Below are 14700 nucleotides of genomic sequence, written 5' to 3' on the forward strand. Positions count from 1 at the left end.
TTCAAAACCACTTCAGTCTGTATAATACATATCAAATATTAATTATATTTTTGGGATTTTAACCCTTTAAAGTCCAGTATTTTTACACATTGTTTTTAATAGAACAAAATCACAAAAACTCACACCATTATCCAATATCAATAGCGACACACGCTTACCATTCAAGTAGCAAAGCACCCTTGCAGAAAACAATGAAAACTGTGAAATTCTGTGGAGATTTTTTGTTGTTCAGAGCAAATGCGTCTGTTTTTGTATAGCTGAGCAATTACAGGCTCATTTAAGGGACTGAGACCAAAATTCTAAAAAAGATTTTAGATGAATATCTTCTGGCAAATTGAGCTATATTCATTCAATACAGCCAAAATGGCCTGAAAATAAAAGCTGAATAGTGCAAAATGTCCCTAGGATCTCTTAGAGGTTTATGTAAAGAATATGCTCTTTGATTAATGTCAAGTCACTAAATAGCAGAGATTATGAATGACAACAAAGATAACTGAGTTCAGAACAAAATGAATGTCCGGGCTGGGATTATTCAAACATATATCATTTCCATGTTTTTCAAACTTGAAGTTTGTGAACAAGACAGGGAAAGAAACAAACTCATCAAGCTAACCAAAGGTAAGGTAAGGAATACTAAAAATGGAGTTGAATCAGAGTGAAAGTTTAACATTTTTACTATTTTTTTCAAAGACTTTGTTCCAGCATCAGTGAAAATACAGTCACATAGTCTAATATTTACACTGACTTAAATGAACCACTGCAAAACAACTCGTCATTTTATCCCACTTCAATGATTCCAGCACAGATATAATTTGGGCTGCCCCATGCCTGACCTTGATGCTTGATATCTGGAGTGGAATGCTCTTCAGCAATGCTGGCAGCTCTGCAGCAAGCGACTCGTGGGACTACATAAAAGTCTCAATGCGTTTTAGATCTACTTGTTTATACATCTCATTACTGGCCCCTTTTGTGCATGTGTTCTGTCCTCACTGATAGGGTGTTTGCTTTAGGGGAGGAGGGAATAGATATTTAGTTTCATACCATTAAAACCGAAGAAAAAAGAAAAATCCTGAAATGACCAGTAAAGATTAAACATACAAGATCATGCGACATGGACACATGCTGAAATCAACACAGAAAAGGACCCATGCCACACAGTTAATTTCTTGTTTTTTTTGTTTTTTTTAATTTAACGCAGAATTTATCAAGCAGTGAGGGAAAATGTTTAATGAGATGTGGAAATTTAATAATATGAGCTGAGCAGAATTATTATCTGGGAGAAAAAAAGATGCTGATTACATGGCACGAATTAGTCAGTGTCAGATGGATGGTTGTTTTCTTTTTTTTTTTTTCTTTTGAATTTCTTGTAGAGGTGAGTGTGGAATACATTAACAAAGAAATGTGTGTGTGTAATGACACTCAGGTGCATTTGCGTCATCACAGCCATTCAGTGTTTAACAGAGATCAGTCCATGAATGATGGGATTTTTTTTGGCCATAACTTCTAATTTTACCCGATGCATTTGTAACCAAACGGATGCAGTCACAAGCAATACAATTTAATTGCTCTGGATCCCAAATTACACTTTTAGTTTCACACTTTAAACTTTCTTCACACGCTTTAATTAGTGAAACAACACTGAGGCCTGGTCTTTGGAGATACATTTCTGGCTCATTTGTTCAAAACAGTCTGTGAAGTCAACGTGTTTAAATCGATCCTGCTCTCTGCAGGTAAAAGCTCCAACCACAAAACTGTGATTTCACATCTTAAGTAAATGATTTGGAAAAACCGAATAAACAGCTGTCTGGTTAATGCAGAACTTCATCTTACTTCTGGTGCCAAACAAATGTAAACTAATCCAATGGTGTAGAGCAGGGGTGTCAAACTCAAGGCCTGGGGTCCAAATCTGGCCCGTGGTACGGTTATACCCGACACACAAGATTATATGATCTTTTAATTAGGACTGGTGCACCGATGAGAGGTCTGCAGATTTCCTCCAGTATAAAAATGTAAACTTAACCTTGATAATTTAAGATATCCTTAAGTCATAAAAATTGGAAAAAGTAAAGAGTAAAAATAGTTAGATAAAAAGTCAGGAATGTGGGAAAACAAATTATGTTGTCATTTCAAGTTTTCCATTTTGCATCTCACAAATACAACTTAAAGTTATGATTTTGTATTTTTATTTCATATTTTGACCATTTCAATTCATAATTTCAACTTATTATCTCCTATTTCAACCTTTTTTATTCACAAATTAAAAATTCAAGTAATAATTTGAGCTTTGAAACTCACAATTTTGAATTTTATCTCAGGTTTAGACCAAGTAAACCTCTAACTCTGACTTTTAATTTAAGTTATGAGCTTTTGGACCCAAAATTTAAAATGTCAACTCATTATTTCAAATTTTATCTCATATTTTAAACATCAAAACTCATTACTATGAATTTCTTTATATGCATTTGCTTTTTAAAAATATTTTTTTTACTTTTGATTTAATATTTTGACATTTTCAGTAAGTAATCAAGTAATTATTAAGTAATCTCATATTTTGAACTTTAAGACCAACAATTTAAAATTAAGGTCATGATTTTGAATTGTATCTCAAATTTTGACCATTAAACCCGTGATTTCAAATTTGATCTCCTATTTTGACCTTTAAAACTCATGATTTCAAATTGGAGTTTGTATTTTGACATGTAAAACTTTATTTAATGTTTTGACTTCAAAACTCAGGATTTCAACTTTAGTCTCTTATTTTGACCTTTATAAATCTTGATTCCAATCGTATCTTTTATTTTGACTTTTGAAGTCATGATTTTGAATCTTATCTCACATTTTGACCTTTTAAACTAAGGAATTTGATTTTTCTTATATTTGGACCTCAAAAACTCATGTTTCTGATTTTCTTTCTCATGCATTTGCGTCTTAAAAACATCATTCTGACTTTTAATGTTGTGTTTTAAACTTTTGAACAAATAAGTTGGATTTTTCATCTCTGATTTTGAGCCTTTAAACTTGTCATTTTGATTCTTTTTTTTTAATCACAAAATCATTTATCATCAGTGCTACGTGTTCCCCCTATAATTCATTACTTGTGAAAATGAGGTTGATAGTTTATGGTTAAATGTTGACCCTGTTAGGCTCTCAGGTCAGACCTAAATTCAGTATCCGGCTCCTGCTGTGATTGACTTTGACATCCTGCTGTAGAGAGAAACCAATAACAGGACTTGTGTCAGCAGTTTGTTAAAAACTGTACATTTTTATAAGTTAATGTCAGGATCTTATCAGGAAAAGGAAAATGAGATGACCTCAGTGTGGAAAAACTTTTGAATTAAAAATTTATAAGAGTCTTTCAAGAGGGAAAGTGTTTAGTAAGCAGCAGGAACACGTTCAGTGGTTTTGAATCCCTTCACATGTATTTGTTATATCAAACATAATGTATTCAGAATAGTTTCCGGTTTTTGCTTTAGAAAGGGGCCTAAGCGAGTAGCAAGCATTAATTCAGTGCATTCTTATTGTTACATACTCACTTTCCTTAAATTGCTTCATATGGCTGTTGGTTTATAATCTCACTGAGGGAGCATGAGACCAAGCTGTGAACTGAAAATCTCCTTACAGCCTCTTCAGCCTCAGTGTACCAACACAGAGGCATGTCAATGAAATGTAAAAGCTGGCTGTCTTACACAGTCTACTGTATCGTTTTATTCTCCTCAAGCATCCTGTGTAGAAAAAGAGCAGTATTAGCTGCTACAACTCTGCTTTATTATCTGCAGTGTGCTTCTGAGGATATTTCTATTTTTGTCACTGTAAGAATACAGAAAACTAACAATTCTATTAACACGTAGGAAAATCAGCTTTGCTTACATTTTCCATGTAATCTTCCACATTGTTTATTGAAGCAGTTATTTTTCCTGGATCCTTTTTATCTTCTGCAACACATAATAAACATGATCACTTTATTTTGTATGATGATTAATGTTACTTAAACTGTTTATTTGCTCTTAAAGAGAGAATTACACACATATGCTCCCAAAGAAAAAGCATGTTCACAGGTTGCTGACTCCCCGACCCAGATTATGTGACATTATTTAACCGTGTATTAATTAACATTTTGTCGTGACAACATTAAAGCTCTCCAACATTCAGAGACAGGCAAACAAATTCACCTCTGCCAATTATTGTGCTGCTGATGAATACCAGTCATTAACGACTCGGGAAATATGTCTGTGTGTGAGGATGTCACTCTGATTGTTTTTTAAAGACTTTCTAATATGCCTCACAGGTGAAGGCAGCATGCCCTATTTTTCAGCACAATAAAGGACAGGCGTGCAAGATGGCCCTGGCTCCATACACAGAACTCATCCTTTGTGTGTCCGCCTTCATTTGGAGATGAATAATAAGCTGTGAAGTGTGGTTCACAGCTATGGCTCCTCATTGCAGCAGACACGGGTCACTGATCATTTTGTTTCTGATTGATCAGACTCATTTTCTGTTCTCCTCTCTAGGAACAGCAGATATCTGCCCTCCCAGTAAAATCACCTGCGTTGACAAAGCACTGGGTAAGAAACAATCCCCCTTCATTTCTTTTCTCATTACAATAGATTCCCCTGAAGGGAAATGGAAACACAATCAGTAAATATGATAAGGATTTTTTTTCCTGTTACACAAATACCTGGAGGTAGACTTATATTCTGAAATGACTTTCCCTCATTGTGATTTAGTCACATTAAAGCATGATGGTTGTGCTGCCTCCATTGTTGAAATGTTAATATTAACCCGACACTCCATTCCTACATCTGCATCCCCTCCCCCTTCTATCCCCAGCTGACTCCAAAGTCACTCTCCTACAGCAGACATCCAGACTGAACAAAGGTGCCTGGGTTTCAAAGGCATTATGATTGCATTAAGAAAGACTTTTTATGGTCAGTGCAGACACATAATTATCATTTCTCAGCCAAATAAGCCAGAAATTTAATTATGCCTCTCTCAACTGAATTTCAATCCTATTTGAAATAGATTTGAATGAAATCTTAGATATATCTTTTGAAAATGGGCTGTATTCATGTGGGTCATATTGCTGAATGAATAAATCCAGTCTCCTTGTGAAAGGTAATAATTCAGGATAGAATATTTATACAGTCAGTGTGTTTTGTTCTTAAATCAGAAAAACCCATGCCAGATCACAGCTGCATGACACCGTCATCCTGCATACAAATCTAACTTTTAAGTTTATCAAACATAAACAAGAATAATAATGACTTCTTTCAGTGCTCCTTCTACCTGTTTGTTTTTTCCAGCACATAAAGAAACTGACATTTTTTAAGTGTTGTATGCACTATTTGAATTTAAAATTTAAACACAAATTAAGTTTTAAAAATTGAAAGAATGCGTGCATTATATAGGCAAAAATGATGCAGTTCAACCCAAAGAAATTTTGCACTAAAAGCTTCATTTTCATTCTGTAATCACGATACACCATGTTGAAGTTCAATAGTTTTCACTTCTGCCTCCTGAAAATGTCTGATGTTTATTTTTTAAGTCACATGGCATTGATAAAGTAGGAATTTGGTGTAAAAGTTTTCAATCGCAACTATGCATTTTCAAACAAAGGGCATAAGGAGCAACATATCGGCATCTGAATTTTGATTTATTCACCAAAAAAGCTGAAAACCTGAAACATTCACTGCTTTTAAGAAAGCATTCAGGGCTTTAGCCCCAAAAGACACCCCCTTGCTCTGTCTATGATTTGTAACATATACTGTATGTGTAGGTAATTCATTCTTGATGGTTAATTTGATGTCAGTCCAGGTATGTTTTGTATATCCTCCAGGGCAGTGATCATCAACTGAAGCCAGGGGGCCCCAATGCTTTCTATCTGGCCCCCAGAACATTGTTGAATTCAGAAAATATGCAGAGGAAAAATTATGTTGTGGTCTTCAGGGTATCTTTTGGTTTTAATTCCCTGCTGTTATTAAATTAACCCCAAAATGATGAATATTGAAACAGTTTCATCAAGAGTAACTTGACATTTGATCTGTTTTTGCAGAATTCAACCTCTCGGGAATCATTAGTAAATATGATGCATGATAAACACATATTTATCATTAGAGTCCCGATTAAATCAACAGCTTTCTGTGTCAAACTTCTACTCAAACTCGAATAGAGAGATTTTTTCCTGCCAGAGAATAATTACAAAAGAGCTTCTTTCTGCAAATGTTTTACACCAATTGGGATGAACCATTTAACCGTCAAAAACCAGTGATGGACCACATAACAGCCTCCAAAATATGCAGCTATAATATCTCAATTGCCAACAAATGGATCTCACTGTTAATACCAAAGATAATGTGCATTTTGAAAGAAAATACATTTTCTATCATCATAATAGGTTAATCAGACCAAGATATTTATTCTATATTTATTTATTTAAAAGTCTGTCCCCCACAATCTCTGTCAAGAAAAAAATCTGTTCCTTGTGCAAAAGTAGTTGATGACCCCTGCTCTGGGGAATTTCAGTGTAAAAGTTAATTACTGTGAACACGATTGCTGCAGTTGTTGCCTATTCCTTTTTCACCAGGGGTGGAAAGTAACTACTATTTACTGAAATGATTTTAATTGAGTATCTTTTTGTGTACTTGGACCTTTTTGAATACAGTTTCAAATCAGTAGTTTTACTTTTACTGAAGTTTATTTTGGAGAAGTATTTTACTTTATTACATTTTATAAAGCATGAATTGGGGCGTGCAGGTAGTTGAGTGGTTAAGGTGCACACCATTTACGCAGGCAGCCCGGGTTCAAATCTGGCCTGAGGCCCTTTGATTCGCATATCTCTCCCCTACTCTTGTCCCTGTTTCCGAGTCTATGCAGTAAAGGCAGGAAAAGGCCCCAAAACAAATCTTTAAAAAAAAAAAAGCATGGATTACTGAGTAAAAATGCAAAGTCAAAACGAGGGGGTTCTAGCTAACCTTGCAAAGCAGATGGGTTTGCCAGACTCCATCTCTGTCATCAGGCAAACCAACTTAAAAAGCTCCAATCCACAACATTTGTGCCCTACTGTTGTAGGTTGATTGACCAGTAATTTGACTTCTTCTTAATTAAAACTTAACCAAAGTCATTCTACTTTTACTTGAGTACAATAGTCTTGTGCTCTTTCCATCTCTGCTTTTTTGCTAAGAGATTTAGATTGCGTTTTGACAATAAATTCAGAAACGCATCGTTTATTAGGTAGTCTGTTTCTAAAATGGCACATGCCAGTGCTAGAAAACAGACAGGGCATGACATTTTATCAGTTAAATGATTTTTGAAGTGTGAATTATTTATTCACAGTCTAAAATAAAGTAAATTTACCCATACGTGTATAAGATTGCCTAAGTGAATGATAGTCTGTGCACAAGATTTATGTAATCAAATGATGCTGATCTCTGGCACTAAATGTCTTCCATTAATATCCATTGAAAACCCTTATTGCAAACTGTACTGGAAAAAAAGAATTAGCATAAGAACTGATTACTTGTAATCTCACATTCAATGTGCTTGGAATTAGAGTGAAAGTTTCTTTGTGGACCATCGGCATCTAAATGGTTTGCTTACCAAGCAACTACCTTTTTATTTGCAAACAGACTTTGCTGGTCACAACAGGCTCTTAATTATAATGAAAAATGAAGGCGCTTTTTTCTTACATACCCAACAGTGGGCTTTGTATGGTTTTGAATTAGAATGCTTTTGAATGATCTCAGATCACTTTCATCTAGCCATGCTTCAATTACAGTTTCTTCACATATGAAGAAAACTTCTACCAATCAACATTTCTATTTTAAACAGTACTTTAAAGTGTTATGTGTTATTTGACAAACCCACAGTAGCAAACCTACAGACTCTCCTGGGCTGCTTTGGTTGTCATTTCCATTGTCCCAGTGTTGAACCACAGGCAAATATAGTGGAATGTTCTAAACAAGTTAGAGTACTTGGCAGCTAAACAGTCAGAAAATTTACCCAGAACTCTGCTGAGACACCTGTATTTTATCTGCTATTGATTAACTAAGAAGTTCATTAAAAACAAGCTTATTTATGTTGTTTTGCCTCTATATTCTATATTGTATATTGTATATTTTTATTTTTAGAACACAGAAACTGACCCAGTCTATCCATTAAACCACTGCTTCCTTTGTGTTGCAGCTCAGCTACAGAAGAACAGCGGGGATACCTGCCCGTGTGAGACACCCTGTAATCTCACACGTTACGGTAAAGAGCTCTCCATGGTCAAAATCCCGAGCAAGGGCTCTGCTCGCTATCTCTCCAGGAAATACGACAAGTCTGAGGACTACATCAGGTATGACAGGGACCTTCAACAGGACACCATAAGCAGTGAGATGGCTATAGCATTAAAAGGGCCATAAACTTTCACCTCCAATCTGTGATATGACCAGCATCAATAATCAGAAATCAAATATGTTTTTACACATTAATTCATTAGTTGGCCTTTGGTTATAAATTCTTCATTGCAATGGTTTTATTATTCAAAACTGGATAGAATTTTTTTTTATGTGATTCTGAAATTACTGCTGAGCTTTAAGCTCAGAACAAATGTCATATATATATTGCCAAAAGTATTCACTCACCTGCCTTGACTCACATATGAACTTAAGTGACATTCCATTCTTAACACATAGGGTTTAATATGACGCCGGTCCACCCTTTGCAGCTATAACAGCTTCAACTCTTCTGGGAAGGCATTCCATAAGGTTTAGGAGTGTGTTTATGGGGAATTTTTGACCATTCTTCTGGAAGCACATTTGTGAGGTCACACACTGATGTTGGACAAGAAGGCCTGGCTCTCAGTCTCCACTCTAATTAATCTCAAAGGTGTTCAGTCTGGTTGAGGTCTGGACTCTGTGCAGGCCAGTCAAGTTCATCCACACCAAACTCTCTCATCCATGTCTTTATGGACCTTGCTTTGTGCACTGGTGCACAGTCATGTTGGAACAGGAAGGGGCCATCCCCAAACTGTTCCCACAAAGTTGGGAGCATGGAATTGTCCAAAATCTCTTGGTATGCTGAAACATTCAGAGTTCCTTTCACTGGAACTAAGGGGCCAAGCCCAGCTCCTGAAAAACATCCCCAAACCATAATCCCCCCTCCACCAAACTTTACATTTGGCACAATGCAGTCAGACAAGTATCGTTCTCCTGGCAACCGCCAAACCCAGACTCGTCCATCAGATTGCCAGATGGAGAAGCGCGATTCGTCACTCCAGAGAACGCGTCTCCACTGCTCTAGAGTCCAGTGGCGGCATGCTTTACATCACTGCATATGACGCTCTGCATTGCAGTTGGTATGTATGGCTTGGATGGATCTGCTTGGTCATGGAAACCCATTCCATGAAGCTCTCTATGCACTGTTCATGAGCTAATCTGAAGGTCACATGAAGTTTGGAGGTCTGAAGTGATTGACTCTGCAGAGAGTTGGCGACCTCTGCGCACTTTGCACCCCAGTATCCGTCATTTTACGTGGCCTAACACTTCGTGGCTGAGTTGCTGTCGTTCCCAATCACTTCCACTTTGTCATAATACCACTGACAGTTGACTGTGGAATATTTAGGAACAAGGAAATTTCATGACTGGACTTGTTGCACAGGTGGCATCCTATCACAGTACCACGCTGGAATTCACTGAGCTCCTGAGAGCGACCCATTCTTTCACAAATGTTTGTAGAAACAGTCTGTATGCCTAGGTGCTTGATTTTATACACCTGGGGCCATGGAAGTGATTGGAACACCTGATTTCAATTATTTGGATGGGTGAGTGAATACTTTCGGCAATATAGTGTATATGCTCCTCCCCTAAAAATATCCAAATGGTGTAGTCTAGCACTGCTTATAAATGTAGAAATTATGGTTCAAAAATACAATGAAAAGCATGGATATCTGTAAAAATAACATTTGTTGCTTGGCTGTTTGTATGTGTTAACACTCATTCATATACTACATTAATTCCTGATGGGCCTATTTTCATTCTGTCTCTAAACATACTACATAGACCATGAAATCAGTTATACAGAAACAGTGTCATATGATCTCGCACTAATGGAGGAATGTAAGAGTGAGGGTCTTTTCTGAAGCCAGCAGCCAGGCAATTTTCATGCTTTGATCCGTTACAGTCTTGAACTGACAAACCCACAACTTCCAACCCAAGTCTCAATGGACTCAGCTTCTGCCCCCTCAACACCGTGAAAAACTTCAAAAGACTATCGTGTTTTACAAAAGTTCATTTGAAACATCTTTTATTTGGAGTTTGAATAAACATATGAGCAGTGGCTCACCAGCTGAAACTTTTAATCATGTCACACAATAGTGTTTTAAATTGATTTAATGAACTAAAAACGTGTTGTAGCTCCCCTCATTGCTAGGTCATAGTCAGGGATGTGAAAAATACAAGCACAACCATTCCAGAGAGCTCATGATGCCTCACAACACTTAATATTACCAGAGTTTCTAAATCCAGAGAGATCAGAGACATGGCACTGACTGAGCAAGCTGTCAGTGTTCGTTGTGCTCATTTCAGTTAAAGCCTGAAACACCTCATTATCTCACAATCGCTGCTTAGATCTGTGTAAATCCCTTTAGGCCTGACATTCCCATCATGACAATTGAAAGTGAGCATAAAATGACTTGGAATAATATTTTCAAAATATCTTAGATGTGTAATAAATAATAAAAACAGCACAAATGTTTTCCCTTCTTGACATACACAATATGCTTGTTTTCTTTTTTTTTTCCAGAGACAACTTCCTTGTTTTAGATATCTTCTTTGAAGCTCTGAACTATGAAACAATTGAGCAAAAGAAAGCCTACGATGTTGCAGGTTTGTTAGGTGAGGTTTCTGTCACTTATCTCTACCTGTATATTCAGACAGACTGACTGTTGCTAATCTATAAGTGTTGTTTATAGAAGCTAAATTTAATATTATCAGTAGTAAGTCTTATCTTGCCTCTTTCTAACTAAGGCCTCTTTTCAGGTGACATTGGTGGACAGATGGGTTTATTCATCGGAGCAAGCATCCTGACAATTTTAGAGATACTGGATTATATCTATGAGGTACAGTGTCTTTTTTAGTCTTAATTCATCAGCAATTCCGCTCTTGAAGTGCAGGATGTCAGGAAGAAATGCCAATTTTTATTTTAACATTCCCCAGCATTAAAATTTGTTGCTCATTCTTATAAGGAAAGTGCAAATGTTTCACTTATGATGCATGTCAGGAGGGTTTTTTTAATATCCCCAGGCTGGAGATTTTATGCAAAACATGCAAGTAATGCTGATCAAAAAAAAAAAAAAAAAATGCGCTCATGTCAGCTGTTTCTCTTTTAAGTTTTATAGCCAGGAGGACTGCCAAACATGTATGAACAAACTTTAAGATGGAGATGATTTAGTATAGAAATCTGTGTGAAAGAACTCTTCACTCTGCTGTGTCTCTCAGCTACCTTTCTCACCGCTGCTCTTTTGTCCTCCCTGCTGCTGCTGTGCAATGGTCAAAATCAGGTGATCAAGCACAGGTTTCAACGAATGCTGAAGCCGCAAGAAGAGGAGAAAAAGAACAAGCAGCAAGCCAGCACTGTTGCAACAGTGGGTTTGGAAGAAATGAAAGTAAAGGTAGAGTACATTATGCTCAGACCTAATAAAGAATGCATTGTTCCTAATTAGCTTTGGCCACTGAAGGCACGAGTTGGAATTGTTATTGCAGAACAAAACTGCGGTGCTAATACAGTATCAGAGCAAAAGACTTCTTGTTTTCTTTCAGCCAAACTATGGTGTAGTTTCATTTGATATACTAATTCAGACCACACTGTTGTTTTGTCTTTTGGTCACTGTATCAGATAAGGTCATTGGTTACCAACCTGGGGTCTTGGAACCCCTAGAGGGCGGCACCAAAGATCTCAGGAGGGCATGGCTTTGTCTACTCTGAGGTTTTCAAAATTAGATTTACTTACACCAACTGAAATCATTATGGAGAGGTTTAATGGTGAAGAATGGGCCTATTTTCTTGGGGGTTAAGCAGTCAAACAATTTCATAATTAATGTTGATTTTGACAGCAAGCTAGTTGTTTTCTTGTCCTCTTTCTCAAAGTTTCAACTCACAGCATCAACTCGTTGTTAAGGCCCAAGCACCGAGGACCCGACTGTACCTGTATGTGTCATTTTTCAGTCAGAAAAATTGTTAATTTGGGGGCTTTAACATGCTCAAAATCTCACTTAACTTTACAGAAAATTGTCCCCCAGTGGAAATTTTCATAATTTGGAGGAATCGTGCAAGTTTATTCCACAGCAGCCCTAAAGGCGCCCCAAAACGTGAGATAGGGGACTGGGTAAAGGCTACGTGCATAAAAATTGGTACACATATGTATCCTGATTAGACAAAAAAAAGTCTCTTGGGGCCATCCTCTAAAATGTACAGGAAGTGCACTATGAACAGCTAAAGGTCACATCTGGCGTTTTTGGGCGATTCACAAGTTTCATACTTTAACGAACTAGTCCAGGGGATTTCAGTCGATTGACTCCAGAATTTTTTTTCTCATACTAGACAACCTGGGGATCTAAAGTTGTGTGATCTGTGAGTTTTAACCACAGGGCAGAGCCATGACCAGAGCCCAAACTTAAACTACTTTTTTGCTGTGAAAATACACCAGTAATGCCTTGTTACTTTTTATTGCTTATGTAAATCATCACCAAACTTCACATGCATATAAAAAAAAAAAAAACAGCATGATCAAGATTGCAACAGTTTTATCAGGAATGGCTCAACGTTTGAGCTATATTCTACAGAAATCTACCTGTCGGTGATTATTAGTGATAAACATACACTAATAGGCTCAGTCCCAAAATCTGTCATTTTCTGTGTCAACCTTCCACTTCCAGGTCTTAGAGAGTGAAATTTTCCTGTTGAGAATCAAAATGAAGAACTGTTTCCTGCATGTGTTTTTCACCGTATTAGCATCAAACCCAGTGATGGACAACATGGTGAAAATATGTGGTGCTAAAATATTTCTATTGACCCTTGAGGCTGGCTGCCATAAAGGTGATAGGGATTGATGTCACAGTTAATGCCTCAAAGATTCTAATATTTCAAAAGAAAAGACATACACCAATAAAATAATATGTTAACTAGATCAAAATATGTTTTTAATTTGAAGGTCTGGTCCCCAAAGCACTGGTCAAGACAAAATCTGGGCCTTGAACAAATGTAGTTGATGAACCTTGAGCTAAGGCATTGGAAAATGATTAACTTTAAAGTCCAGCAAAAAACAGAAGCCCAGTCTTTTGGTGCATTAACCCAAGGTGTATGGGGAACACTGCATGCCATGTGCCTGTGTGTTTGAATGTGAAAAAAAAAAATTGTAAAGGCAGAGAGGATGCTCAAGACAATGAGCACATCAAAAACTTCTGGAAACATTCAAAATATTTCACAAATTGTTGGAAATGATCAACGACTCATTATAAGAATGATAGCAGAAATGGTCTCCATTAATAAAGAGATGGTTCAGTAAATTTTGTATAAATATTTGAACATGTCATAGTGTGTGCCAAAGTTGTCTTAAAACTTCTGACTCGTGATCAAATGGAAAAAATCTAATTTATGGAGACATTTTGGAACAAACTGAAGGAAGCCACATTTTATTCAGGAGGTTGCTCGGCTCTTAAGCTAATAATTTTCCAACACCTTAGCAAAAATGCGTGCACTTCCATTAGTTGCAGTGAAGTAAAGATGTCACTTATTGAACTTAGAACAGATGTGCATGAATACCTAACCTTTAATACAAAACACTCAGTGTTACTGTGAACCACGTGGTTTTACCCTCAAAAATACAGACTCATTATTTAATCGCGAATTGTACACATAACACACCACATGAGATTAAATGACAGATTTTTGGTTCTGATGGGTCTGGAATCATGGCTGTTGGGTGGGCTATAATGGTGCTGTAGTCTGATCCGGCCTCACTACATACTAAATGGGATAAAACGACTGATTTTTGGGGCTGACGGGTCCAGAAACCCTATGTCTGTTATGATCATGCATGCATTTAACATGTAGTCTGACCTTAAAGTCTAAAGATTGACTTGTCTATTGTGCTTTCAACAGGATCCCAACGAAATGACAAGGAGACACCCAGAGGGCGCCTATGCCAACACGATTCTCCCCAACCATCACCACCCTCACCCTCACCCTCACCAGCGCCATGCCGGACACCACGGGGTGTTTGAGGACTTCGCTTGTTAGAGTCAAGAATTGTCTTTAGTCCTGGTGACAACAAAAGATAAGAGCTGTCTGTGTTGAGATGAGTGACAGACCTTTAGCGTCGTTGTCTGTCATTTGCTGTCACCAGTGAAAAGCTACAGCCAAAGTGGAACACCAAACTTAAGCTGCTAACAAAGCACTCGTCATACAGTATGGTATGTAGGCACAAATTGGACACATTACCTTTTTACCGTCTTTGGGCGGGACTCCTCTCAACTGTGTCCAGATGTAGGTGAGAGCTTATTTGGTTGCAGGACAGGTTTTTGGTACATACACAGAAGAGAGAACAATATGAGTAATGCATGTCACATTGTTCCAGTTTATATTCTGAAAAGGGAAATAATAATTTATGTATTTAGCTAGAATCCCTTATATTTCCTTTTGTTGGTATTTTCTCATTTAGCTCTCC

General features: G+C 37.1%; 1 protein-coding gene across 1 annotated transcript in view; it reads left to right on the top strand.

Annotated features, from left to right (window-relative positions):
- The window catches only part of LOC121522709 (acid-sensing ion channel 4-A), a 109726-nt gene extending 95453 nt beyond the window's left edge, over window positions 1-14273 (top strand). Inside the window, exons 5-10 of the mRNA XM_041807312.1 lie at window positions 4509-4562; window positions 8179-8332; window positions 10780-10871; window positions 11016-11095; window positions 11537-11647; window positions 14136-14273. Coding sequence (XP_041663246.1) covers window positions 4509-4562; window positions 8179-8332; window positions 10780-10871; window positions 11016-11095; window positions 11537-11647; window positions 14136-14273 — 629 coding nt within the window. The remainder of the gene's footprint in view (window positions 1-4508; window positions 4563-8178; window positions 8333-10779; window positions 10872-11015; window positions 11096-11536; window positions 11648-14135) is intronic.
- Window positions 14274-14700: the final 427 nt, after the last annotated feature.

This window comes from Cheilinus undulatus, linkage group 15 (genome assembly GCF_018320785.1).
Source record: "Cheilinus undulatus linkage group 15, ASM1832078v1, whole genome shotgun sequence".
Lineage (NCBI taxonomy): Eukaryota > Metazoa > Chordata > Actinopteri > Labriformes > Labridae > Cheilinus > Cheilinus undulatus.